The 27370-nt window shown below is 45.8% G+C and overlaps 2 protein-coding genes across 8 annotated transcripts; one reads left to right on the top strand and one right to left on the bottom strand.

Moving 5' to 3' along the window:
• Positions 1-455: 455 nt before the first annotated feature.
• LAMP2 (lysosomal associated membrane protein 2) lies at positions 456-17249 on the top strand. 7 transcript variants are annotated; one of them, XR_007890701.1, is made up of 10 exons: positions 456-550; positions 1390-1508; positions 2017-2230; positions 2872-3033; positions 3803-4020; positions 4538-4657; positions 4929-5007; positions 5798-5965; positions 14351-15479; positions 16480-17249. XR_007890701.1 is itself a non-coding variant. In XM_051630519.1 (9 exons), exons 1-9 carry the CDS (start codon positions 478-480, stop codon positions 14359-14361), a joined length of 1164 nt encoding a protein of 387 aa, XP_051486479.1. In that variant the 5' UTR covers positions 456-477; the 3' UTR covers positions 14362-17249. The 7 variants fall into 7 exon arrangements, 6 of the variants coding, with proteins under 6 accessions (XP_051486479.1, XP_051486477.1, XP_051486475.1 ...); XM_051630519.1 differs by having other exon boundaries at positions 14351-17249; XM_051630517.1 differs by lacking the exons at positions 14351-15479; positions 16480-17249 and adding an exon at positions 13152-14342.
• Positions 17250-17301: 52 nt separating this feature from the next.
• ATP1B4 (ATPase Na+/K+ transporting family member beta 4) lies at positions 17302-26421 on the bottom strand. Its single transcript, XM_051630523.1, has 9 exons — positions 26378-26421; positions 26117-26181; positions 23322-23484; positions 20978-21106; positions 20355-20459; positions 19888-20084; positions 19208-19264; positions 18445-18540; positions 17302-17513 (listed from the first exon to the last, which is right to left on the bottom strand). Exons 2-9 carry the CDS (start codon positions 26177-26179, stop codon positions 17352-17354), a joined length of 972 nt encoding a protein of 323 aa, XP_051486483.1. The 5' UTR covers positions 26180-26181; positions 26378-26421; the 3' UTR covers positions 17302-17351.
• Between the last annotated feature and the right edge of the window lie 949 nt (positions 26422-27370).

The raw sequence follows: 27370 nt of genomic DNA, 5'->3' as shown, positions 1-27370 counted from the left end.
GGACCGGCCCTGACACCGGCACCGGCCCTGACACCGGCACCGGCCCTGACACCGGCACCGGCACCGACACCGGCCCTGACACTCACACTGACACCGGCACTGACACCGGTACTGACAGACACTCACACTCACACCGACACTCACACTCACACTCACACCGACACCGGCCCTGACACTCACACCGACACTCACACTGACACTGACACCGACACTCACACTGACACTCACACCGACACTCACACTGACACTCACACTCAGACTGACACCGGCCCTGACACTCACACTCACACTGACACTCACACTCACACCGACACTCACACTCACACTGACACCGGCCCCGGCCCCGCCCGCCCGAGGCGCCGCGCGCTGCGCGCCGTGTCCGCGAGCCATCGAATCGAGCCCGGCGCGGCGGTTGGCGGCGCCGCCCCGCCCCTCACGTGACCGCTGCCCAGGCCGCCCGCGCCCCGCGCCCCGATCATGGCGTCGCGCCGCTGCCGCCGCCTGCCCCTCCTGCTGCCGCTGCCGCTGCTGCTGCTGCTCGGCGCCTCCGGTGAGCGCGGCGGCCGCCGGGCCCAGCCCCGCGGGTGGGCGCCGGGCCGGCGGAGCGGGAAGGAGGAAAGGGCGGGGGGGGGGGGGCGCCGAGTGGGTTCGGAAGGGGGGGGCCCTCGGGCGCGTGCCGGCCGCCCCCCCCCCACACACACACGCCGCGCACGTGACGCGGCGGTGGGGCACGCGGGGGTGGCGCGTGCTGCCGGGGCGGCGGGGGCTGCCCCGGGGCGGCCCCGGCATCGGGCCTGGGGCGGCGGGCCCGGCTGCCCGCGCTGCCCGCGCTGCCCTGTCGCCCCAGCGGGGCCCGGCAGCGGGGCTGGTCGGCGCCGGCCGCGGGGAGCGGCCCCGCCGAGACGCGCTGGGGTCAAAACCCAACAGCGGTGAGGAGCTGCCTCAGCGTGAGAAGGGAATTTGGCATCCCTGTCTTTTGAGCCAGAAATTGTGGAAACACGGGGAAGGCGCCCAGGTTTCATCTCTTGGAGGTCAGCTGGAGTCAGAGCGCTGAGGAAACAACAGGGAGACCTTGGCCTACGAGTAGCACCTTGTTTATCTGCTGTCTCCATGTACTTCAGTTTACTTTGTCACCAGAACGCTAATGCTTACCTAGATTATTAGGCCTTTGTCAGGTAAACAAACTAAAAAACGTTACCTTAATTTTTACCTAGGTTTGGTAACTTCATGGTATGCTTCCCAGTTTGAATACTTTGTAGCAGTCTTGCTATTCTTCCAGTATCTGGCAAGTCGAATCTAGTCTGGAAATAATTTACTACTTTGTAATGAAGTAGTTCTAGAAAATGACGTAAAAGCAGCGTCTTATTAGCTAGTAATTGTATCTTGCAGGTTTTTTCCAGTCCTATGCAGTGGAAGTAGATGTAAAGGATGCCTCTAATGCCACATGCCTGTATGCAAAATGGATGATGAAATTCCTGATAAAATATGAAACAAACAGTAGTGATTATGTAAGTATTTGGCTGTAACTTCTGTTGAGAACTGTATTTTGTCCTGGGTAAAAGTTTAAGTATGCTTTTTTACCTAGGTTGTGTTTTTTCACTTTTTGTTCTTGTTTTTACTAAGACAGTTGTTAAGAGTACTCCTAAATATTAATTTTTAAAGTGTAAGTTCTTAATAATACAGGCAACTGAAAGCACCCTGTTGCTCTTATTTAAATGGCATACCTGGTCAAACTTTGTGGGTTTTGTGTATCAATGTAGTAATGTTCTTAGCCCAATTAGTAAATGCAAGTTGCAGCTCAGCACAGTCAGGATTTACAGCCAAGTTAGGTGTGTGTTTTCGTACTTGAATCTGATGTGACTCCTGTCTTAGATGTCAGGGAGAGCCTTTTCAGAGTTTTGTAGAATAACCTAAAATAATCTCGCTAATCTTGTGCAAGGTTCCGTCTGACTCCAGCAGGTCACGGGGAAGAACTGCTACCTATCAAAACATTTTAAATCACCCTTTTTGTTCTAGAAAAACACAACCTTAGATTTGTCACCCGGTGTGACACACAATGGAAGCGTCTGTGGCAATGACACACAAGCTGCTCTTCTGGCCGTGCAGTTCGGAGAAGGTCACTCCTGGAGCGTTAACTTTACAAAGACCAATGAAACTTACCAGGGGGACTTTGTCACGTTTACCTACAACACCAACGATACTGCTGTGTTTCCTGATGCTAAGAGAAAAGGTAACATCCCGTGCAGAATCCTACTTAGAAGTCAGTCTTGGCTGAGTCTTGACACGGTTGCAGGAGTGTCGGATCTCCCGTACCTGACCTTGGTTGGCTTTTTCAGAGTTAGGACTACTCACATATCTAATGACTTTTATGCCATATAGTGCTTCAGTGCTGCTCATCATACCTGCCTGCTGGATAAGGACACAGACTAGTTAGCTTCTCTGAAGGTATAATCCCTTTAAGTGGAACACAAGGGGGAAGGTGAACTGTTTGAACAGGTCAGTGGTGCTGCTAGTAGACGACAGGCATATGGGAGATTAATTTTAGTGTGTACTGCTTGACCTTCCACCTAGCAAAGCAACACAGTGTTAGGCTTTCTGTGTACTAGTACCTACTAATAATAGGATTTTTTTTTTCCTTAAATAAAAAGTAAATGGGTTCACGTTTCTAATGGCTTGTCTAGTTCCAGAAGCTTGGTTACTTCTTTACATTACTTAGCACTTCAGGTCAGGACACAAAGGTAAAGCCATCAAGAGAGATTAGAATTGTTAAATTATTTCTCTCTTTGCTGTATGGAATGACATAAAATATAACACTACTTCTAAATGTTCTTGTAGGTGATCAGGCATTAAAATATTTATCCTTCTTTGTAGGACCAATTACTGTTGTTGTGAGGGATACCATGATCCCAGTTCAACTGAATAATGTCTTCGTGTGCCATAGCACTGACTCTCTTGAAGCAGAAAACGTAACACAGATTTTCTGGAATGTTACTGTGCAGGCTTTTGTTCAGAATGGCACAATTGGTAAAAAAGGTGAGCATTTCAATGTGTGAATTGCCTTTTTTTGTATTGTACTATTGTGTCTTAGTGCCGAGAGCAAAGTCCCACAATAAAAAAAAATCCACCAGTTCTAAGAAATGCTGTGTTGAATAATACTCGAGTAAATATCCTTTAGTACATTTTCCCTTGATCCTGGAAAAGTAGAGTACAAGAGATTTAGTAGTATCCAGTAATGTAGGTTGTTTCCATGCCAAGGTGGTGGTTCAATAACGTGTGTATTTCAGTATGTGGGGTATTAAAAATAAGCATTTCAGTTCTGCTGTCACTGACTGGATCTTTGGAACTTCAAGTGTTCTGACTTGACCACCTTCCATTTTCAGTGGTAGCTTCTACTTTTTCATTTAAATAGTCCAGAGCTGCTTGTCTCACCTCACAGCTCCACTGCTTTAGAAATGAGCACATCATCCTGCTACACACAGCTTAATAGGATTGATTGCTTCAGCTGCAGCACATACATATTGCACTTTATCCACTTAGCTACGTTTGTCCATGTGTCAGAGGTAAGTAGTACTACATGTGCTGCTTTGATTAAAATTGTGGACATGACAGAATTGCAGAGAATAAATGGTAGCTGTGAATTGTAATACTGTGCCATCGTGCTGAGTTTGAGACTTGCTGCTGAGCAAGCTCCCAATGGTTTCAGCAGAGGAATGGGTATATGGGTGTCTCTGTTGAACTGACCTCTGAATCGTAAGATTTTAATAACATTTCAGCACTGAAATGGGTAAAAATTTATTTTCAGAAACTAGATGTCAAGCCGATACACCTACTCCTGAACCCACCATTTCACCCACTACTGCCAATATGACTACTGCCTCTACCACCACTGCATCACCTGCTCCAACCACTCCTCCCAAACCTGTGGAGAATCCAGTCACAGGAAACTACTCCCTTAAAAGAGGAAATACAACATGTCTTCTGGCTACTTTTGGGCTGCAGCTGAATGTTTCCCAAGACAAGGTGTGTGTCTCTTCTATTTTAGAAGAGTAGACAGGTTGCTGTAGTTGTTTGGTATGGAATGTGAGTGCAGGGTGTTTGCTGTGTACTCTGTTGTCTGTCCAGAACTGCTTCTGAGTATTCTACACAGCACCACTCTAACATCGGAATAGTTGTATGGTTTATATAGTTAGCTTCAAAACATCGTGTGGATTCCACATAACTCGTTCTTGGGAGTATCTCTGACATTAAAAACCTGGAACTTTCCTAGCTTTTAAGGCTGTAAATACTGTCTTTCCCCACAGAGGGAGCCAAATCTGACCAGTTGTATTAGGTCAACAGAACAAGACTTCACTGGGCCATTTGTTCACTTCAGTGTTGCCAGCATGTCAGCTGACTCAAGTAGCCTTGGTTCAGTAGCAGCCAGGCTCAATCTTCCTGCTGTCTTCTTCATGACAAACTCTTCTTGCCTGAGACTGCTGCTCTCTGAAACGGTCCCTAGTGGCAGCTGAATGTGTGTGATGTGGTGTGTCTGTTTCAGCCTCATCTGATCAACATCGATCCAAAGACAACTAGTGCAGATGGTGCCTGTGGTAACACAACAGCTACTCTGAAGTTAAATGATGGAAATAGCACACTGGTTGCTTTCACATTTGTTGTTGTAAGTAACTACTTTTGTTTTAACCCGAGTTTCCATTTTAACAGCATTGCATGGTGGTCACTCAAAGTAAAACCCCTCTGTCACTTGGGGGTGGTAGGCTGTTCCCATAGATGAAGGGGAACTGGCTAGCTGACTGCCTCAAGACAAATGGACAGTTGGGTTAAAGTTGTAAAAATGTAGGACTGATAATTGTGTTATTTGTAAAGCGTGTGTTCTTGAAGTTAAAAATACAGAATTGCACACTGACAGTTGGTTCTTGCTTCCTGAACAGAAAAATGAAAGTGCAACTATACAAAAATTTTATCTGAAAGAGGTGAACGTTACACTGCTCAACCACCTGAATGGTTCTGGTAAGAAATAGTGTGTTCCTTAAAACAAATACAAGTTTTTATCCAGTGTCTCTATAGAATACTTCTGACTGTTCTTTTCAATGCTGTTCATGCTTACCATTGCTTCCTACTTGAAGTCTTTTAAGTTGGTAGGATCAAAAGTAATAAGCAGAAATGGAGAAATGGCTGTAAGAGTTACTTTAAACATCAGTGTGTGATCATTATCTTCTGCTGAAATTTCTGCTAATGGGGTCTCTTACTTTGGGATAAACGTATATAAGTTAAGAGGGCTTCTTATAACTGTTTTCAGTAACATGATCTGAAGCCTTTTTCTAAACCAGCTGTTGTCTTCTTTGTTTGAAGATGCTGCTGTATCTTCCAACCACTTCTACTTAACTCCCACTGGGAAAAGACACCAGTCCTTCAAAAACTAATGCATACTTTTTTCCAAAACAAAAGTTTGTTTGTTTGTTTGTTTTTAAGTTGCTGGTGACCACTGCTGAGTTAAAAGGGCACTAAAGCTAAAATCCTCACAACTCTGCAATGTTGGGATGAATGGAAGTACAAGGAAAACCTAATGTCCTGTCTATGTGGAGGGCAGGTTACTGCTAAGTACTGTAATGACTTCGGTGCCTGACTTCTTTTGTCTGAGCAGATCAATCCCACTTCAGGCTACCTTGTTTTTCAGAGTGGTCAGTGTTGAAAAGTTGGCCCCTGTAGATTCAGCTGCTTGGTCTTAGGATTGTATTAGCAACTGTCTTGTATTTACAGTGGGCGTGCACATTTTCTTCTCTTTTTCCCCTGTGTTTAGTCATTTCAAGTGCAGATAACAACAATTTCAGCCAGTGGGATACTTTCCTTGGTAGCTCTTACATGTGCCGAAAAGAGCAAACTCTTGAGATTAATGAAGATCTTCAAATACATACTTTTAATCTATGGATTCAGCCATTCCTTGTGAAGGCAGATAAGTTCTCTACAGGTAAGAGTTCTTTTTTTGTTAATTCTTGCAATGCCTGCAAAATTCTTACTTGCTCAAAAGCACCAGCATTGGGCACAAGCACTTGATTTTTGAAGCTCTTGTTCTTTTGTTCTGAGACTGACATTTAAGTTCAAGGAAAGCTTTGTTCTCACTTAAAAAATGTCTGCTGGGTATGTTGGTTCTCCTTCATCACTGAAGAGGGGCTTGAGCATTACCTTGTAGATTATGTTAAGTTTTATCTGGCATCATCCTGACATATTTTTGTAGCTTGAATATATAAGAAAATAGGACAAAACTGTAGGAGAAATGGGCTTTGGTAATACCATGAGGTGTGTCATTTCTCTTTACCTGTCGCTCTAAGGAACAGGAGTGTTGGGGGGGAAAATAAACTGACAGAGCTACTTTCAGAAGCAGTCTTGAAAATCCTGACTGAAGAAAGATTCCAAGATGTTTATTATTAATCTTTAGTGTAACCTGGTCTTTGTACTAAGCGATAACACTTGCAGCACAGTCCTATTAGACTAGACTAATTTGAGTGCAGATTTTTGAACTTCATTTTTTCTAGGCAGAGTTAAGTGAACTCCCCAAACATACACAGGGTTAACAGCATTTACCATGATACATTCTGCAGAGTTAGGGTCCTGTGTCACTCTCTAGTTCAGGTTGCAGCTAGCTTCTGTCTTCTACCAGTTATAGCTGTTCCATCTCTCTAGCATGTCTCCATTCTGGATAGGTTCTTGACAGCAAATCTGGGTTACTTTTTTCTGAATGAGTAAAAGCACCAGACTTCATTAAGCATGAAACAGATAAGTCTCATGTACCTATCAGACCTCTGCAGTTCTTTCTCTCTTAGCTTAAAGATATAGTAATACTAGATTTTTGAACTGTTTCATATTAAGGAAAACAGATCTTTATACCACACTTGGCAAGTATTATGTCTTTATTTATTCCTTATTGCAACCTTTTTCTCACCTACAGCCCAGGAGTGTTCGCTGGATGATGAAGGCATTCTAATCCCAATTGTAGTTGGTGCTGCACTTGCTGGCTTGATTGCCATTATAATCGTTGCTTACATAATTGGCAGAAGAAAAAGCTATGCTGGATATCAAACTTTGTGAATCTAAAGGTGGTTCCTGTTCTGATTTCACTCTAAACAAAGCAAGTGCAAGTTCTGAAGTCCAAAAAAGACCCAAAACTTAAGAATAATTACTAGCCACAGCTAATTGGACTTGAGAAAAAAAGAGAGAATGTTTATCTCAGATGAAGCAGAACTACGTGTTTAGTTTTCCTGCTACAAGAAGACAACGCGGGTTTCATAGCTGTTTTGAAGATGTGAAATTTTGGATTAATTGCTAGGCTCAGGATTTTATCTTGCAAAAACCCTAAAGTGTTCAGGATTTATTTCTGCTCTTTACAAATCGTAGCCTGAAACAAGAACACATTCTAAACTCATGTGCATTGGGTAACTCCCAGAATAGCATAGAATTTGTACTTGCTTCTCTCCTCCCATACCTTAGTTGTCACACTTGTGGGTTAAGCTGGCAGCATTAGTCACAACGGTGGTGAGGTGGTGACTCATGTAGCATTTAGCAAGGATTGTACAATGCCCAGTAACAGCTTTTCACTGAATTGAACTTTAGGCTGGTGATTTAAGTGATCTTTTGAAGTGGCAGCCGTAATGTAGTTACTGGGAATTTGAGTAGTTTACTCCTGCCCTAGTGTAGTTTCAGGAATCATTCCTCTGCCCTGACTGTACAAACAAAATGGGTAACCTGTACTTGCCAAATGGTGGATACACAGGGAGACTTCAGTGCTATTTCCAAATGCATTAAAATAATGATAATGAATTACTGTTAGGCACTGAATTCTTCATCATTTATTATACCTTGGCAATTATCTGAAGTACTCAACTGAGGCCGAGTTCTGCTAAATTAATGCAAGCTTTTTTGCTGGCACCAGTTTAAAGGGAATAACCTTTCTAAATATTCCAGAACTTTAAAGTGCACTTAACTTTATATCATACTCTGCACAGAACTGGTCAGTCTTGTTGCTTTGAATGACCGTTGTTTAAAGATGCTTTCATTTAATGAGCCAGTATCTGCTGTTGCAGCTTGAGCTGTCTTTAAATCTTCATCTTGAATGGTTCTCTGCCAGTCAAAATTCACATTATACCTGCCCACCATTGGCATTCTGAATGTTTAATGTACTTTGTGTTTCATTGTTTGCTGTGTACCATTTAATAATGTTAAGAATGCAAAAGCCACCTCTGAGATAGACCCACAAAACTTATTTTTCCTTGCTGTAGGGAAAGGGTAACTAGCTTAAAAAATTAATTGCAACTGGACTGTTCTTAAATTGCAGCTCTGTAGAGACTAACCCTTGCTGCACAACTTCTCTCTGGCCTCTCTGTGCTGACATATATAGTCTTTACTGCATGGGGAAAAAAAAAAAAAAAGTCTTTTGGATAAATGTGGCTTTTTTACATACGTCACACCATGAGCTGCCTAAACTAGTTATTTAACGAACATAACGTTGTCTCCCCCTTTAGAATGAGTTTAGCCTTCATCAAAGCTGGTTTAGTGTTTTTATTAGTGTTTTCTAGGGTTGTAGAGATAGATGTCTGTGGCATGTTTGTATACAAATCATACAATACCCTTCTTTCAGTAATCTTTTTTGGGGGTGAAAGCAATTTACTCTTGACACTAGCCAAGGAAGCAAGTATGGGTGGACAATGCTCACTATAGCTTGTACTCTACAGCTTGAATTTTGCATCAGTTACTGAAATTCATGTTAATGAAAGTGGGAAGCTACTAAAAGTTTAATCCTGAAACAGGCTTCAAGACTTTCCATTTTAATTACTAAAAAAAAAAATTAAAAAAATCTAATGACTTTCATATTAATATATTCTCAAATGCAGAAGTTGATAAAGATTTTTAGCATTTTTGTGACTGATGTTCAGTGGCACCAGTTATATGTGCATTTCTGTTAAGGAGTACTTACCACACTTGTGTTCATCTGATCTTGCAAGTTTTTGAATTGTGCACTGTTTCCAAGTGACAATATAGAAGATTAGCACAAACTGCTCCCAAAATTCAACAATAGTGGAAGTATCTTTGCAAAAACCTGCCAATTAATCTTTATTTGCAAATGTATTGGCTCAGAAATTAAAGTCCTCTTAGACTGATGTACAGATAACTGGTTCAAAAAACATCTAATTTTCACCTGATTGCCTGTTCTTAAAAAACCACTAGTTTTCCTGTATGTATTGCTCTGTAGGGAACTGTCAACCTGTTCAGTATGTGCTCTAAATAATAAAGATTGTTCTATTTCTTAAGGAAACTTGTTCACATTTTTTAACTAATTTGAAAAGAGACATCTTGTACTGGTTGTTTTTTTTTAAAGAAAATAAAATTAGTAAGGTCAACTTCAATCAGTCTATATTTGAGATTCTGTTACGTAGCTGGTGAAGGTGCTCTTGGAAGAGCCCTCTGCAGTCTGTGCTTTAGTGGTTTGTTTTGCAGGACATTCTGAAGTGTGCTTGGGTATGATCCTGTAGCAGAAGACTGCTTGGGAACTGTTTGAGACACTGGACATCTAGTTTACCATTAGAAATTTGCTTGTAAATTTTGTCAATTGTAGCTCCATCCAGACAAGAAGTTTTTATGGCTTTATTAGGAAAAAGTGCAGTCTAATGCTATACCCTTTTTTCTTTTTTAGCCTGCACTGCTCATCTAATCATTACGTTATAGCTGCCTTCTTATGTGCTACACAAAGTCCAAATAATGTTAGAACCTTTCTGAAGTGTAAGCTGAAGCTTTTTTAATGTGAAGAAACACAAAAATATTCTAGTAAGCTCATGTTAAAGAGCTTAACAGTGGCATTCCTGAGGATGCAAATGAGACATAGTGAGTTTAAACTACAGTGGGACTGCAGGCATCAAATTTCCATCAAGTTATCAGTACAAGTCAAGAGTCTGTGACAAAACTTAGAACAACCACGAGTTACTGCTGTCCTGTAATAAGTGTGAAGACTTTTTTTCCATCCAAGCATTACTGGTTTTACTGTAGTTCTATTTCCAGCATTGTTGTCTCTCCTGGAGACTTGTAGTAAGTATCTCAATACTGGAAGGCTGGACTCTAGTGTATAATAATGATAGATCTCCAGTAATAAGCAGATACATGCTTTTTAAGAAAGTGTATCATGGAATTACAAGTCTGTTAGTTTTGGTGTTTTGGAACAGGAACTACTGCTGTTGTCTTTTGGGCAGAGAGAGGTGATGACTGACTGATGTCCTGTTGGGGAAAGGCAGAACTGCTTTAGATAATTAGAGAGAGATTATAGTGTTAAATTCTTCTATTTAAATGCATTTATTTTTCAGACTTGCCCTTTTTCTTGTTAGCTGAGGACTGTAGCCCAGAGGTGGACAACTAGTTGGATTAGCTGTACTTACTGGCTTACTTTGTTGGTTACAAGAAATGCTATAATGCTGGATACAAGTAGTTTCAAAATGAGAGTTTATTTAAAAAAAACAACAAGCCACAACTAAATCTGAACTCAAAACTGGCTTGTGTGCAGTCAGACAAAGGGTTTGTTAAAAACAACCTTGGTTACATAATGTCATGGCTTATGTTTGAACCTAACAACTTAGAATATGTTCTCAGTCATAATTGATGAATTAAGTGCTTCTAAAACACTGCACTTTTAATTTCAGAATATTAAAGACATGCAGTGGTGTTATGTGAATAAAAATAGTTCTGTTCTGGCCTATGAAAACAGCATTTAACTTTTATGTGCTTGTGGGTATTGAATATTAATGTGTGTGATCCATCATAGAGTGTGGTTTGTTGTCATTGCTAATGACTGTGCCTTATATACAGTTTACTAAATATCAAAACTGTGCTCGAAGATACCAAGTTTTCTCATCTTTTAGCTTGAAGATGGCATGCTAATACTCCTTAAAATAAGCTTTTCCAGCCAATGAACACTTTTTTAAATTTACCACAGTGTTCTCTGTTATATAGCATATACCAATAAAACTACCAGATTTGTTGCTATCAGTTGCATCTCATGATTGGACTTAAAAGGGAAGATAGTCTTTATACTGGGGCTAAAAATTTTGGGGACCAAAATTCCTGATTATTCTGAATGGAGACCAAATATGTTGAAAAAGCTATTCCTGCTGGCCTGAACATGGAGCCTGCTTGTCATGATGTGCAGTTACCAGGCTCTGCATTTGAAGACACTTCTCTGAAGCTTCTAACCATTGTACAGTAACAATACATGGAGTGCTGTGTGCCAACAACAGTGGCAAACAGGAGAGAGGTAAAGGATAGAATGTTCCTGGTATGAAACCTTAAACCCCTTTTGTCCTGGGAATTCCATGTGGCAGTGTCATACTCTGATGGTATTGCAGCCGTCTCCTTCCTTTAAAGGAGAAAGAGGGTTCCTGTCGCCGCCTGCTGGGCACTGTTGATATTAATGACCCACTACACAGCAGATCGCAGTTACTCTGTACGTTTATGTCCAGTGAACAAAGATGACTAACTATCAAATGCAGTTCTCTTTTTAAGATGGTTAAATGTTTTCTCAGTAGTCAGAATATTTTTAAATAGCTCGCTGTGTAAGGTACTTGTTTCCTCCTTTTTTCCCTTCCAAGTGTTGCTCTACTTGTCTGTAGGTGCTCTCATATTGTCTGAGTTCAGTGTTTCCAGGTGCTGAACCTCCATGTGGTGTTTTCTTTCCTCAGCCAAAGACTCTGCATGGCCTTTTGTGAGAGGGGAATTGTCTGCTGGGCTGTAGGGAGCTAAATCCAGATAGTGAATTCCCCGTAACTAAGGCTGATTCAGTTAGAGGCTCAAATGATTTAAATATTCACTTAAAATAACAACTAACTTTTGATAAAGCATTGAATGTGAGTGTGACACTCTGCTCTAATATGAACTCTAGCAATAAAGTTTTATAAAGAGCTCTGCTTCATTAAAAGCATCTAAGTCAAGCACCCTTCCAGTGTTGAAGCAGCACATGGGGACTGTCTCCTGTCTTAACAACACCTCATCTGTCCCCACACAGGTGGGGCTCTGCTGTCTGTGCAAAGAGGGGAAGAATGCCAAGCCCTGCCTCCATCTCTAGGGTGTATCAGTGGGTTTGAAATCAGTTCCCAGTCTTCTTTGCTAATCCTTGCATTTGTGTTTGTGTCAGCAAGGAGTTCATCAAGTATTTTACAACCTGTATCTTAAAAAAACTCTGTAATACTATTTTTTTTTCTCCTGTGCTGATTTTGGTAAGGTCTGCATAGTTCCCAGCTGAAACTAACAATCCTTTTCTTGTATTTGGATTGAAAATAAATAGTTACCCACCCAAAGAGAGAGTCTTTCCATGTTTTCCATTCAGTGCTTTCAGCATTTGTGTCCTGGCTGTCTCTTGTAGTTTTCAGTAAGTTTCTTCCTTTTTACTGGGTTTGTTGTCTGTCATTTCTCTTCATGTTTGGAACCTAGAGAAGTGCTGGTGACTTGAGGGTTTGGGAAGTCACTTGTACAAGGCAATAATGTACCAGTCTGTCTCTGCATTGCTGTTAACACCACGTGTGATCAGCTCATGCATGCTCAGCCTGCTGGGTTGTCCTCACAGTTCTAATCTGAGTGGACTGCTCACCAGGGGAGGATGAAATCAAATATACAAATTAGAAGAACTAAATTACCAATACAAATTGTGTGTGTAGTATATATGTTTAAAGAAATCAATCTATCAGTTCTTTACTCAGTACTGATTTTACCTTAGATGCATTATGCAGTGTAAGTTCTCAGACACGTCTGTTTGCTCCTTGCTTGCTTTGGTTTCTAATGCTTGGTTTCCTCTACTAATGTATTCTCCCTTGCTTTTTTTGTTTTTCTTCTTTCTGCAGCTGAAGAATGTCTTGCTGATTCTGACCTGAACTTTCTTATTCCCATCGCAGTGGGCGTGGCACTTGGCTTCCTTATCATTCTTGTCTTTATATCTTATATCATTGGAAGAAGAAAAAGTCGTACTGGCTATCAGTCTGTATAATCTCCTAATCCCGTCTCTGTTGCCACCTTCCCTGCTCTTCTCCTTTTCCTAGACTCCCTGATCTGCCCCTTTAAAAGGAAGAAAACCAAATTAATTCATAGTTTGTTTATTTAAAAGAATTTAAAAAAACATTTCACAACAGAACAACCTGCCATGAGTCTGAAGATGAGTTGCAGAGTTACTTGAAGCTACTGTATGATTTTGGAGAAAATAAGTGTTCTGAGGACCACAGAACTGAGTATTGTGTCTGTGTGAGAAATGTGAGTATTTTGAGTAAAGAAGACAGCTACAAAACTTCCTGTCATTTAATCTTTTTATACAAGAAAATTTCTAGTTGCATACAGCTTATCTCAGATGATGCTAAAGCTAAAACCATAATTAAAGGTGTGAATGCTGTGTCAGAAGGGACCATGTGTGCTATGGGAAAATTCATACCAAGCTCTTAACATTTTGCTGGGAACCTGGCATATGGCTGTTGTCTTTTTTCATTAGCAGCTTGTTCTTGTGAATCAGTCTGAAATTCCCATGCCTTCTGAATGTAAAAGTAGTACCTGATGTCACTAATAAACTAACACAGAATGAGAAGAACATCTGATTCTTCTAGTAAATTAATTTGTTTAACATCAGTGTGGCAAAGTTGACTGCTAATGTATGTTAAATAGCTTTGCACTAGCATGATGTCTTTAATGTCTTTATTCACTAAGATAAGACTCAATCCTGGAGAACTTCCTCTACTCAGAAAACCCAACAGTTCACCAAAGGAGAAGTGTCCTGTGCTGTTTTGTTGGACTGTGTTTTCCCTTCTGAGCTCAACTGTAAAATGAGGGTGTGAGGCTGGAATGTCACTGGCTGCAGTTTGAGCTTTGATTCTCTGCACATGGAGGAAACTCCACAGCATTTCAGCACTGGTCCATGTGAGGCTCAGGGGTATTTTGAGAGCTCTCAATGCCTAAGGACACAGGTTGTTCAGAGATTCCTGCAGACCTTTTGGACAGCTTTCATGGGTTAATGGGATCACTGAAAAGCTGTGATCTAGGAATGCAAGTGAAGATAAAAAAACTGTCTGTTTTGACAGGATTTGTCTGCTTTTACCCTCCTCTTTGTTGCTGTCTCAAAAAAGAAAGAGCACAAACTTTCTAGTCTGAGAAATGCTGATCATAAAGCAAAAACTGATATATGAAGAGTGAAAGTGACTTCCAAAGAAATAAGAGCATCTAACTTGTTTGAAAATGCTTTCTTTCATATTAATGCCATAGCTTTTGCAATTCTATGTTCCAGTTCTAAACTGTACCAAAATAGAAGATAGTAATTTGTAGTTGTGTTCTGCTTCATTCCCATCAGGTTCATGTTGACAGGATGAAAAAAGCCTCTTGCTCTTTCAGTCTCTTTGGTCCATCTTGGTAAAAGCCTTTTGCAGCTCCTAAACCCTGGTTTCCAACTGTGGGACAGCTCTTGAGCTACCAGGTCTGCAGAGACCTACTGACATCTCACACAGCTTCTGTCCTCTGCAGCAAGTGTTCACTCAAGCTACTTAAATATTAAATCCCTTTGTGTGTTGAGCTTGTAGGGAGAGCACCTTCAGTCATTCACATGCACAAAGGAGGCAGTCAGCACTGATGCTTAAGTGACTCACTATAGCTGTATTTTCAGGGAACAGAGATTTCTAAAGCATTAGTTTTGATGCCTGTACATCCAATTACTTTTGTCCTCACTGTGGCCAAAGATAAGCTTTACCTGAATCTGACCAAACTGAGATTTGTACTGCAAATGGGCTCTTGAACCAAGTTGTCTTCTGTTTCGGAGTGCTGCTGAGTTAGACTGTGTGCTTTGGTTTTGGTTTTCTTGGGTCTTTTGTGTTGTACCTTTGCTCTCACAATGCTCCTCACCAGAGTGGTAAAGGAGATTTTGAGAGTGGCAATTTCTGAGTAACACCTGCTTGTCAGAGTGTGTTGTTCCTCTGCTGCCAGCAGATGGATTCCAACCATGGTTTCATGCTCAGATTGCAGATCAAAGTATTTTGCATCACTTTTTCTAGGTTATTTTAGTAAAACTGGCAATTTCCTAGATGCACATATGCTTATATTTTATATATACACATAAGGTATTATTCAATAAAAGTAAAAAATTGAGCCAGCAGGTGGTTGTAGCATGAAGAGTGGTGTATACAGTTCTCCAAATCTTGAAATGACTGTACAAATAAGCTGCAAGGAGGATATCTGTATTGAAAATAAAGTTCCCTACGGTGCTTATAAATCCTTGCTTCAGTGTAAGTAGACACATGCCATTTCTGAGAGCTTTTCCAACAGGATTGTCAACATGCCTGGATGTTGGTGAGGAAACAAACTTCTGCTTCTAAGCTGTTCATACATGTACAGCCCAATTAAATGATCTTTCTCTGTTGATTGGATCAAAGCATGGGTCCAGCATCTGCTGAAGGACCAGCTGCTTCAAGAATCCTTCCAACAGGCAGGTAGGGAATAGATATAAATAAAGCTTTGTCCTGTATTAGCTGGAGAGATGTTAATTTCATGGCCTGAACTGTGAAAGGTTTGGTTTCCTTTCAGGATCCTACATAAATATAAATATTTTTAAAGAGCCAAAGCATTTGGCAAGTGGGGAAATGTTTGTGGGTTTAACTTATTTCTGATGTCCAAGGAAGAGCTGCCACCACAGCAGAATCTTCCTTGGCAGAAGCCAGTTTCTGTTGATCAGAACATGCCATTTCAGCTGAGTTGTGCAGGCAGAGTGATTCTGGTGCCCAAGTTCTCTCAGTGTCATAGGAAGAACCATATCTGAGCAAAATTAGTTCCTAAACTACCTCTGGTTCAAATTTTTTAACAGTTCTTTATAAATAGGTTTTGCCCAATGGTTGTTTGTGCTACTTAACACATAGTCAATCATATGGTACTGGACTTCTGAACTCTTTGGCCTTAGAAAGTTATTCAAATGCTCAAACTTCAAGGATCACTTTACATGCTGCTTTAAATTCTGTCCCTAACTGGCCAGCACTGGGAGCTGAAGTGACAAACTGCATCTCTTACAACACTGTTTTAAGAATGGTACCATAGAGTTAATTTTACTGTGGTTGCCATAATACAAAAAATTACTTCTTAGAGACTTACATAGATCAGGAAACAATGGCAGATTAAGCACCTGGATTAGGATGTAGGTCAAACCTACCATAATGCTCTTGTTCAGGCAGTAATTTTAGTAAGTGTGCTTTCCAACTAGTACATTATCCTGAGGTGTCCTGTCCTGCCATGTTCTCGCTGGCACCAGGCCTAGCCTGGTTCCTCTCTGTCAAGACACAAAGCCCATGTGCTCCTGGGCAGGGGGGTTAGGCTGCATTGCTCTGACAAGGGCAAGGGTGCCTGAGAGGTCTTTGGGGATGAGAGATCTGTGACTTCACAGATACCAGCACTGATGCCTTAACAATAAAACCACTGAGCATTTCCCTGTGGTTTGTGCAGCGTTATGGCTGTGACCTCTCTGGAACTGGGAAGAGCAGGACTGAAATGTTTGGGGGCATCTCACACATTTCACTGACACTTCTCTGCCTGAAGATGGGACGGAGCTCTCAATCTGCCTACCGTGATGGGGAGAAGAGCTCCTTTCACACCTAATAGACTTGATGAACAGAGAGGACAGAACTACTGGAGTGATAAGGAGGAGGGAGAAATGCATTTATCTTCCCATTTCAGAAAGGAACAGTTGGAAATGTTTGAGGACAAGTGATTTTCTACATGGCCTTTGCTCCATTTGCTCCAACACCTTGGGTGTGCTTAGCAAGCTGTGTAAAATGCTGCAGTCAAGGTGCTCCAGGTGCTGAAGAACCTAGGAGGCATTTAGAGATCTGCCATTTTCATTTTTTGACTGTGTCATCGCAGACATAATCCAGAATTCTTGCTGTTTATTATTTTATCAAGAACAGTGCTAATATACTGTCTTCTTGTTAGCTTTTGCCTGAGAAATTCACACAAAACTATGGTAAAGACTGACATTTAAAGCTAGGAAAAATGCCTTCCACAGGGGTCACTCATAAAGGACCTTATGAAAATAGTGTTCAGATGCCAGGGGTTTTTAATCAAAACTGAAATGCTTTTGCAAGGTCTCTGCCCAGGAGATAACATTTAATTTTTTCTAATAATGATTTACATCAGATTATGAAAAATGTGGTTCCACGCTCCATTGAATCTAATTTGTTTCCTAACTATGAACAAAAATAAATTAACAAAAATCTCTATGTGCCTGTTTTTCCTAGCAGAAAAAAATGCTGGCTTTATGCTTTAAAAAGGAAAAAGCCTCTGACTGACCTAAGCTAAGTGCCCAATGTTGGCCTCGGCTACTTCCCTATGTTGAGTGTGAAGATGATTCGGCCCAGGAAGCGGTCGCTGTTGAGGTCATTGATGATACCTTTTCCATGCAGACTGCACTGAATAGGGACCAAATAATTCCTCTTCACATCTGTGAAGTGCATAGCTACCAGTGGGGATGTGTAGTTGACCTGAAAAGAAGGGAGATTTAAGTGTAACTTTTGAGGGAGCAGAAAAGCAGGTAGTGCTTTCATGTTTGATTACAGTAATTAGTAATTGGTTTAGGGTTCCCAGCCACCTAAGTGCATGTGCCTGATGTCTATCATGGTCCCATGGGATGCGAAGCTGAGCCTTCCTGTACCTGAACCTTAGGGGGCTGGGATCATGTTGGAGTTTTGCACTTCACTGTGCCTCTTGGGCTGATTAGCCAGGGCAAGTAACACTGGATAATGAGACTGCCAAATACTTTTGGCTGTTCTAAAATACTGACCTATGGCTTGTAGTAAGAAATCCCTGGTGTTCCTCAGATCGGTGTGCTCAAAGCACACACAGACCTGACACGTGGGGCTTCCCTCCTCTGCAGCCAGCAGCAGTATGACAATAGGAGACTAGTGCCTGCCTCATCTTTCATTTCAGCTTCCATTTCAGGTGCATTACCTCCTAAGGGCGGACAACCCAGCACAGACCAAAGCAGGGCTGGCCAGCGTGTTCAGAAATAGCCACCAGTGTTGGACTTCTCTGCTCTGAGCCACCCAGCTTGAGGTGGTTTTGTCGTAGCCTTGACAGAAGCCCAATCCTTTTTCTCTTGTGTCACCTAACCTCTGTCTTCCCTAATGCCCTGGGAAACTGCTGGTGTTGAGACATTCTCTGCAAGCTGGCAAAGCCAGTCTTAGTCTCCAGATGATAAATGTAATCATTCCCAGTGCTGGCAAGGGGGAACTGGAGTCCCCAAGGATTTCCTGTAGTTTGTCAGAGAGAAAAATAGAGTGCTGTAATCCCAGTGCCCGTGGCCTCCCTCCTGCCTGCATCTGCCCAAAATAGCCAGAAAGCACATCCTGTGCAGCAGCTCCTGCCCTCTCCTTCCCAAGGAGACATACCAAAGATGCCTGAGCCCTTACTTACATGAGTGAACTTGCCATAGTAAGGATAATACATGAGATCAAAAGTCCCATTTCCTGGGTAGAAGTCCACCGATCTGAGATGGCTCTCATTGCCTTTCTGTGATTGTGAAAAAAAAACACACCAAAGGTACACACACAGCACGGAGGACAGAATGCACAGCTGCCCTCAGAGGAAGGTGGAGGAGCTGCAACGCAGACAGGTCAGGGCTGAGCGGTGCCTGCCTGCACGCAGCGTGTTTGCTGTGGGAGCCGGTTGCCGCTGCAGGGAGCCCCGTGCTGGGAAGGCACAGCCGAGGGTGACAGGATTCACTGCCTGTTGATCCCCCTGTGCTTGCCCGCTGTGTTAGGGCTCTCTAAGGGTCTGATTCGGCTGCTGCCCAGGCACTGGGAGCCCTCCTTTCACCCTGTTGCTGTTGGCATGCAGCACCTCAGCACCGAGGGTCCTGTGGAGTGGGTGGGGATGGATATGAGCAGCTCCTGCCACTTCAGCACAGCTCCAGGCTCCAGCTGGCACTGCACACCCAGCCCTGCTCTGCTGGTGAGGCTGGCAGGAGTGGCAGAACTCCAAGGGCAAGTCCTAAGGTGGGAAGGAGGAGACTGGTGGCCTCTGTCATTCTCAGCAGGCCAGACCCTATTTGCACCCAGAGGCATCTGCAGTGCTGGGTCCTGTGAGTGTTTGGAGCTAAAACAAGGACAGATACTGGTGGGATCCATCAGAGATGTCTGGCCTCACACACCACACTGCTGAGCAAAGAAAGCAGTACCTGCACTTTGCAGTCCACACTCACAGGGACCCCAGCACCAGGGCGGTAGCCAATGATCTGCAAAAACAAAAGACAACCATGCTTGTATGGAATGTGGTGCCAAGGGCATGCTGCCTCCCTTACCCAGGGCTTAATTTCTTCCCTGTACCAGTCACATAGCTCAGGACACGAGTTCTGTTCCCCTAGAAGCAGGGTCTGCCACCCCATGCAGTGCAGGTTGCCCGCACCCAGGAGCAGAGGCAGAGCAGAACATCCATAGAGCCCAGACTCCCTGGAGAAATACAGCTTCTTCTCCACGCAACTCAAACACCACCACTCTCCCCACCATTTCTTTTCCCAGCAGCTTGCACTGAACAACCATGATGTTAGAAGATTTCAAACAATCTCAATTCTATGAAAATTCCCATTAGAGAGCCTGAGGTCTGAGGTGTGGCCCTAAAGCTCAGTTCCTCCCATAGAGGGGCCAGCACAAGACCCTCCAAGTACTCAGACCTCAGCAAATTAAATCCACCAAGTTTTGTAGTGTTTATTTTCTATGTTTTCTAGTAGGTATAAATCAGCAGGTTTTGGGATTCTAGTTCCCTTCTTCCCTGGGCCTGAGAAGTTTCAGTCCCTGCATGGTCTCTATAACACTGGGATGCACTGAAGGATGGAATTAAGATGATTGGCTTTCTCTGTACCCGGTTCATCTTCAGCAGGATGCAGGGCTGGCCTTTAGAGAAGCCAAATGTTGGGTCCTCAATGCCAGAGCAGTTCTGCAGCAGCGAGCGCTTGAACTGGCAGGCCTTCTTCTCCTCACTTTCATTGCCCCCTTGGATGAAGTACTGTCCTGAGACACACTCGATATTCTTCTCCTCTTGCACTTTGTCATCATAAGCTGGTGGGGACCAAGACATTTGTTAACATTTCTCAAGACCTGCACAACCCCACACTCTCAGAGTACATCCACATGTCAGGAGAAAGTTCCACCTAGGAAGGCAAGGCTCTCTCCCACAGAAGCTCCTGTGACCACCTTAAGAGACTCCCTTTCTCCCTGGGGGTCCTGAGATGCTGAGAGCTGACCTGTGCTGCAGGAGGAGACCCCTGCACTGTGTGCATGGATGCAGACAACTCACCGACACGCCTCCTGACGTGCCTCAGAGCTCACCTGCTAGGAAGTGGTGCATGCTGTCCACATAAGGCTGCCACGTACTGGGCTGAGAGACATTGAAGGCAATGGTGAACCCATTCAAGTATGGTCTGATCATTACTCCTGGAGAAGGAAATGGACCCGGTTGAAGCAGACATGGGTGGACTGGCCACAGATGTGGGGCACGTGTTGCATGTGACTGGGCTTGGGGCTGGGCACGTGCATGAGAGCAGCAGCACCAGCTCATAAATAAACTCTGACCTTAGCCCACTGATCCCTCACCTCCATTTCACACCCAGAGAACACCATGCAAATCAAAATATCCTGGGAAACATGGGAGACCTGGAGGGTCTCCTGGAGACTAATTAACCTAATAATTAGTATAATTAGAATAAAAATTAGTATAATTTGAATGAATACTTCACATGGGGCTATTTAAGATGCCTGATCTTATGCTGAGAACCTGCAGCAGAGACAGTGCCCTGAGGTAAGTGACAACACCTGGTGTTACGGAGGGCTGGTTGGCCATGGGGGCGTACAGCCCCAGCAGGGCTTTGCCCCAGGTCCCCACACCCCATTTCAGTAGCACTTTGCTGGGTGGGTGCTGGCAGAGGTGCTGGAGGCTGGGCTGGGGTACATACCTGGTGGAGACACACGGTCCCGGTACCTGGGTGTGTAGGGGCTCAGCGTGAGCAGCATCACATACAGGCAAAAGGCAAACATCCCCGCCAGGCATGTGTAGAAAATGAAATAAAACAGAAAGATCAAACCTGCAAAAGAGAGGACATGTTGCTGTTAACACAACTGGAGCATGTCCCAGGAGCTGTGTCCCACAGGGATGCACAGCCATGCTCAGCACGGTTAGTCTTCCCCAGCTCCAAGTCCACCATGGAGGTTGGAGACCACAGCCCCCCCTGCACACAGACCCTGGCTTTCCTGGATGCAGGGCTCTCTGGCATGTTTATGTGCAGGACTCTCAGCCAGACACACTCTATGCCCGGCCCTGGAGGTGTAGCAGCTGCTGTTTGGCTCCATAACCCTTTTGGTGCATGGCCCTTCCCAGAGTTGGGTCAGGACTAGGTCCACGTGTCCCCTTACCTGAGCTCTCTCCAGCAGACAGACCAAACTTTGGCTCTTGCCCTTCCCACCCCCTCTTGGCATGGTAACACATCGGGGTGCCCAGTGGCTTCAGTATGTCCAGATTTCCCAATGGGGGATGAGGGGTGATGCTCCTGCCCCAACTCCTGTCACCTGCATGTCAGGGACCCCAGCGCTGGGAGTGGCGCGAGTGGCATCGCTCGGGGCTGTGGCACCACTGGCTGTTTCATAGCCCTGACATCCAGGGAATGGATTTGTTTTTCCTCTGGACCAGGCTGATAGCTGAGGATGTCTCAAGAGGCCACAGCCTATGAATAAAACCCAGCAGCTCACAAAGCAAAGTGAAGCCCTAACCCAAACATTTCCCAGGAGAAACGTGCCGGCAGCTCAGAGGGAGCCCTGGGAACGCAGATGTGAGCTCCTGCCACGCCTCTGCTGGGGCCACCGTGCTGGGAACCGAGTGGGGCCGTGTCCTGCTGCTGGGACGGGTGGGACCATTCCCACTGCTGGTGGCACAGGAGGAAGAATCATAGAATAACAGAATGGTTAGGGTTGGAAGGGGCCTTTAAAGGTCATCTAGCCCAAGCCCCTGGCCATGAGCAGGGACATCTTCAACTAGATCAGGTTACTCAGAGCCCTATCCAACTTGTCCTTGAATGTTTCCAGGGATAGGGCTTCTACAACCCCTCTGGGCAACCACTGCCAGTGTTTCATCACCCTTATCGTAAAAAATCTCTTCCTTAGATCTAGCCTAAACCTATTCTCTTTCAGTCTAAAACAATTACTCCTGATCCTACCACTACAGGTCCTGCTAAAAAGTTTGTCTCCATCTTTCTTATAAGCCCTCTTTATGTACTGAAAGGCCACTATAAGGTCTCTCTTCTCCAGGCTGAACAGCCCCAACCCTCTCAGCCTGTCCTCATAAGAGAGGTGTCCTTTCCTTCTGATCATTTTTGTGGCCCTCCTCTCGATCTGCTCCAACAGGAGCTGGACACAGTACTCCAAGTGGGGTCTCACCAGAGCAGAGCAGAGAGGCAGAATCACTTCCCTTGACCTACCAGTCACACTTCTTTTGACCCAGCCCAGGATAGGTCTGGCTTTCTGGGCTGCAAGCACACATTGCCAGCTGATGTCCAGGTTTTCTTCTACCAGTATCCCCAAGTCCTTCCAGCCCTGCCACAAAGATGCTGGGATGGTGCACCCCAGGCACCTCCAGGCTCAGCAATAATTTTTGAAGGCCACATGGATAGGGATAAAATAGACAGGGTGCTCAACACCCTCACTGGCACATCACAGCCCCAGTAGCAGATGCAAGCTCTGCTGTGGCCACCATGTCACATCCCGGGAAGCTGTGGGGTGATGGGGATGACCAGCCCCTCCTGCCCCACAGCTGGGGCGCACGAAGGCGAGGAGGGCTGCTCAGCCCTGGGGTGTGCACCCTCCCCAAAATGCCTGCCCTGTGACTCGGGTGCTCTTCCTCCACTGACACCAATGACCCCAAGGCCACCTCCCTGTGGGCTCCTGACTTTTAAAGACAGGAGCTGGACCTCTGGTGGCAGCAGGGGTGTGTGGCTGTGGCAGACTGACCTGCAGCCCCTGCACTTGCTCAGGCTCTTAATTTCTTCCTAGTACACAGTTTGGGCAGCCTGAAATCTTTGCTTTCACATTCTCAGTAAGCATTAACATGCAGACCAAGGGTAATTTCCCCAACGTTTTCTGCTTGTCCTTCTCACTAGTTCTTTATTGCACTGGTTAGAAACATCTACCCTGAAAATGTGGGTCAGAAGTGGTCAGTCCAAGCTATTAAGGACATTCACAGGCAAGTGCATCTGCTGTGAAGCAGAAAAGGCAACAATCCCTCAAAGCGGGGCTTGAGCAAGGACCTACCCCAGCTCTTGGCCGTTCTCCCCAGGCATGTTCTCTCCTCCGGGTTCCAGAGGAAGATCTTCATCTCCCCAGCCAGGTCTGCCCAGGTTTTGCTCCCCATCTCTGCCCTGCGCTCGTCCTCTGTTCTGTCAGGCTCCTGGACCTTCTCCTCATGCTTATTTTCCTGGAAGAGTTACAGAACACAACCCCCACATGCAAGCTGAACATCTCATTGGCCAAAAATAAATGCAAAAGCACTTAATAGCTGGAAATGTTTCAAATTTCCACTTTCCCATCATCACTCTTGAGTTAAAGAGAGGCAGTTTTGGCTGTTGTGACTTTAGATCGCTTAGATCCCAGCATTCATTTTTCCATGACATGCACATTACTGCTGTCACAGTGGGTACTGTCTCCTTGACTGGCAGTTACAGAAACTCATCTTTTTCCACCTGCAGGAACGTGACCAAAGAAAAGCTGTAATCTGGGAGGTCCAGGGTTGTTCCCACGCTTCTGCAACATCTCTGAGCTCAAGTGCACGTTTTCTGTGCTATCACAGAAGACAGCAGGCAGCATTATTTAAGAGGTCATCCAGTTTGTTTTTCTTGGTGTGTGACCAAGTGCTTAGTCTTTGGAGAAATCCCTGTTTTGTTATTTTTTAGTTACACTAAGTTCCAAGGAGAAGCATCTCCCCAGGCGTAACAAGTGTGCATTTTGCCCCAGTGGTGAAAACTCGTTTCTCCAGAGGCTGGAAACACAAATCTCTCTGTACCTGCACCTGGCCAAGAGTTTCTTGAGATGAGACACAGCAGCTGTCCTTAGCCCCACTTGAACCTGAGCAGGCTCCACATCTCCAAACATATGCAGCGAGGTAGGAGAGGGTGCAGACCTTGCTTCGAGCTTGGCGCAGGGCTGGGTGCCACCAGGCAGAAGGGGTGATGCCAGGATCTGGGTGGGTTCATTGCCTCCCCCACTTTAATGCAAATGCTGTCACTGGGCTCAGCTGCTCCTGGCTGGGTCAGGGCCATGGGCCACGCTCGCCTGCCTGGGCCACATCTCCCTGAGGCCACCATGCCCACTGCAATCATGGCTCAGATGCAGCTGCGTGACCTCCTTGTGTCTATGCTGAGGGTTGTGGAAACCCGCTGGCCATGGGCACCTGTTAGAGCCAGGACCAATAAGTGAGATATTTACACCCTGTGGGTGGCCCCTGGGAGGCCGGGAAGCAGCCAGCAGCTTGTCAGAAAGTCTGGCTTGGAAGTGTCTTTGGACCAAGGGGGATTAAACTCTGCTCAGACACACAAATACTGCAGACAGTGAGAATGAGGGGAGAGTACCGACTGCCAAGCCCAAACTCATGCCTTGCAGAGCCTGGGCCAGACCCAGGGGGGCTGTAAACTGTCCCCAGTCCGCTGATTTTCCCAACCTGACCTAGTAAAAGCCCTGCTGGGGCTATTCTGGGAGCACGGCTGCATCAGAGCACTGCTGCCAGCAAAGTGTCCACAGCTGCCCATAGGGCGAAGGCAATGCTTGGCCCAGGCCCCAGGCTGGAGCAATTCCCCAGCCCACTCCGGCAAGGCCACAGCCTTGTACCACATGGGGCTGATGAAACCAGAAGATTTTGGAGCAGGGAAGCAGCAGCCCCAGAACAAGTCACTGACAGGGACATGTGAGAGGAGGTGTGGGGGCTGCCGGTGCCAGGACAGCCATGAAGGAGCTATTGATGGAAGATAAAGAGAAGTTCTTCCTCCTGCTCTCCTCCCCATTAAATAAAAGAGCTATGAGCAGCTGTTCTGGCAACATTTTCTCAGATGGCCAGGGTAGTGGAAACTGCTCGGAGGGACTGTGCACCAATGCTTAGTGCTGCTTTGGGAAAAGCCCTTTGGATTTCACACCAGCTGCAGCTCGGAAGCAGTGAGGGCAGCACACGGGGTCTATGCAGAGTCCTTGCCTAGAAGCTGCTACCAGTGCTTAGGACTGTGGGAGGGACATAGGAACCCCATGGCTCTGCCCTGCAGAAGATCTTCGCAAAGAGGGAAAATTTTCCAGCTCTCCTGGATTCTTGCTGTGTATCCAGCACTTGGTGAAGGGTCCCATCCTGCTGGCTGGGAGATGCCACAGAGACTCCAGGAAATGCAGGAAGGAGGTCTGTGCTGGGCAGTCAGACAGGATGGGATCACCTTGTTGGTAGAGCTCCCTGCGCTAGGGAGCTAGATTAGGTCTGGATTGCAAAACCTTTCAGGTGTTTTATCTTTGCAGCCCAGGACCAGAGATAACCTTGGAGCAGTCCCTCACACCTGGGTAAGGGACAGGAGGAGTGGCAGGAGCTGGGGTAGGAGTGTGCTGGGGCAGGGAGGGGGCACAGCCACAGAAGGACCTGTGGAGACATTGGGCAGCCCCAAGGCTGCTGCCTGCCATGGCAGCTGTGTTGACTCCAGGCAGCAAAGCAAAGCTGGGGTTCATCCCTGGTGGGATCACCCTGTGCTGATAGTTGTGGGTGCCCTGAGGGAGGCTGGGGTCTTTCCCCCATCCTCACTCTGGACCAGATCAGCTCTCAACAGTGGGTTGTTGAAAGCCAGGTGTAGAGAGGGTGGCCCATGCACAGGTGTCCCTGGTCCTCCTAGCCCCCCTCATTGCCTAGGACCACCAGCCAGACCCCCTGCTGTCCCTTCCCCTCTCAGTGCAAAGTTCTGACGCTAAGGGATGAAGCAGCATTTCCTAAAGCAAAGTAGTTATATTTATTAGCCATGAAGCTGGTCCTTGGCAGCAGCCCCCACCTCATCTCTCGTAGGGTGGCCAGCAGCCCCCAAAAGACTCACCGCCTTCGGGTGTGGATTCCTGTGCTGGCCCTCTGTGCCCCCGGCACTGGTGTTCCCGTCCATCCCTGGGTGGGAAATGCAGAGAAGCATGAGCTTTGGTTATGCAGGAGCCTATGGTTGAGCCCAGCAGCACCAGCCCCACTGTGGGTGCCATGTCGCCCCAACCCTTGGGGACCTGCAGGCACTGCCCCTTCCCCAGCACAGCTCCCCAGCCCCACAACACCCCCCAAAAAGGCTGAGTGAGTGCGTCTGTGCTGCGACCTTTGCCTGTCTGCAGGGAACCAAGCTCCTTTCCCTTCCTACCCTGCAGGACTTCAGCATTTGGGAGCAAATAAAAAAATAACCTGCTTTCCTATGAGGAGTGAGCTCAATGCAACAGGATCCCACCCCAAGCCCCGTGGCATCTGGTGCCCTTTGCAGCACCCTCGCAGCATCCTGCCCAGTGCCTGAGTCCCCACCAAGTGCTCTCTGCTCCGGGGAGACCATGTAGCTGTTAATAAACATTAGCAAATCACTAACGGTTTGAACGGTTGCATGTCTGTCAATATGTGCTTGTCAGTCACAGTGGGGCCCTGCTTCATGCTTACAAAAACTCTTTTGCAGTGAAGGGGTAGTGCAAGGGGCAGGTCTATATTTATCCCTTAGAACTGAGACAGCAGCTAGGATTCTGCAGTGTCGGCTGCCCCAGCCTGGCTATAAGAGCCAGCCACAGCCACCGAGACAAAATCCAGAGGGACGCCCTGCTGTGACAGCCTTGTGGACTGGGGCTAGGAGGATCAGATTTCCCCCCCTCAGTGAATTACAGGCATGTGATGACGCATTAGGGGCACGGGGGGGAGTGTGATAGGCTTGCACTGCTGTGAGGAGCTGGCGTGGAGGGAGTGCTGGGGGACGGGGTGGGATGGGGTGTCAGGCCAACCTCCACAAAACCCTGCCTGCTGCTGCACGGACAGCAGCACCTGGAACAGCTTCAGCGAGGTGATGGCAGAGAGCAAGGGCTGCCCATCCCTGGCTGGCTCTCGAGGAACAGTGTAGCTTGTTTTACACTGGCAGTCCCAGGAGGAACTCGGCACCATCCACCAGCTGATCCTCTCGGCCTATTTCCAATGGGGCTGGCGACCCTTCCCTTTGCAGGAGAGCCAGGCCCTGCTCAGCAATGTGGAGAGGCTGCCTTGCCCCAGGCTGGGGCTTTGCCCAGGGGTGCAGGGAGGTCTGTCCTGGCCTGCATCGTGCCATCCAAGCAGACAAAGCACC

Source organism: Apus apus, chromosome 12 (assembly GCF_020740795.1).
Source record: "Apus apus isolate bApuApu2 chromosome 12, bApuApu2.pri.cur, whole genome shotgun sequence".
Lineage (NCBI taxonomy): Eukaryota > Metazoa > Chordata > Aves > Apodiformes > Apodidae > Apus > Apus apus.
This window is presented reverse-complemented; position numbering and strand designations above follow the sequence as displayed.

Excerpts from the sequence above, each read along its gene's own strand:
- LAMP2 (XM_051630514.1), top strand. The coding sequence starts at position 478 with ATGGCGTCGCGCCGCTGCCGCCGCCTGCCCCTCCTGCTGCCGCTGCCG. Across the intron at positions 551-1,389 it reads GCTGCTGCTCGGCGCCTCCG|GTTTTTTCCAGTCCTATGCA; the intron begins GTGAGCGCGGCG and ends TGTATCTTGCAG. Across the intron at positions 1,509-2,016 it reads AAACAAACAGTAGTGATTAT|AAAAACACAACCTTAGATTT; the intron begins GTAAGTATTTGG and ends TTTTTGTTCTAG.
- ATP1B4 (XM_051630523.1), bottom strand. The coding sequence starts at position 26,179 with ATGGACGGGAACACCAGTGCCGGGGGCACAGAGGGCCAGCACAGGAAT. Across the intron at positions 21,107-23,321 it reads GAGAACGGCCAAGAGCTGGG|GTTTGATCTTTCTGTTTTAT; the intron begins GTAGGTCCTTGC and ends TCTCTTTTGCAG. Across the intron at positions 17,514-18,444 it reads ACTATGGCAAGTTCACTCAT|GTCAACTACACATCCCCACT; the intron begins GTAAGTAAGGGC and ends CCTTCTTTTCAG.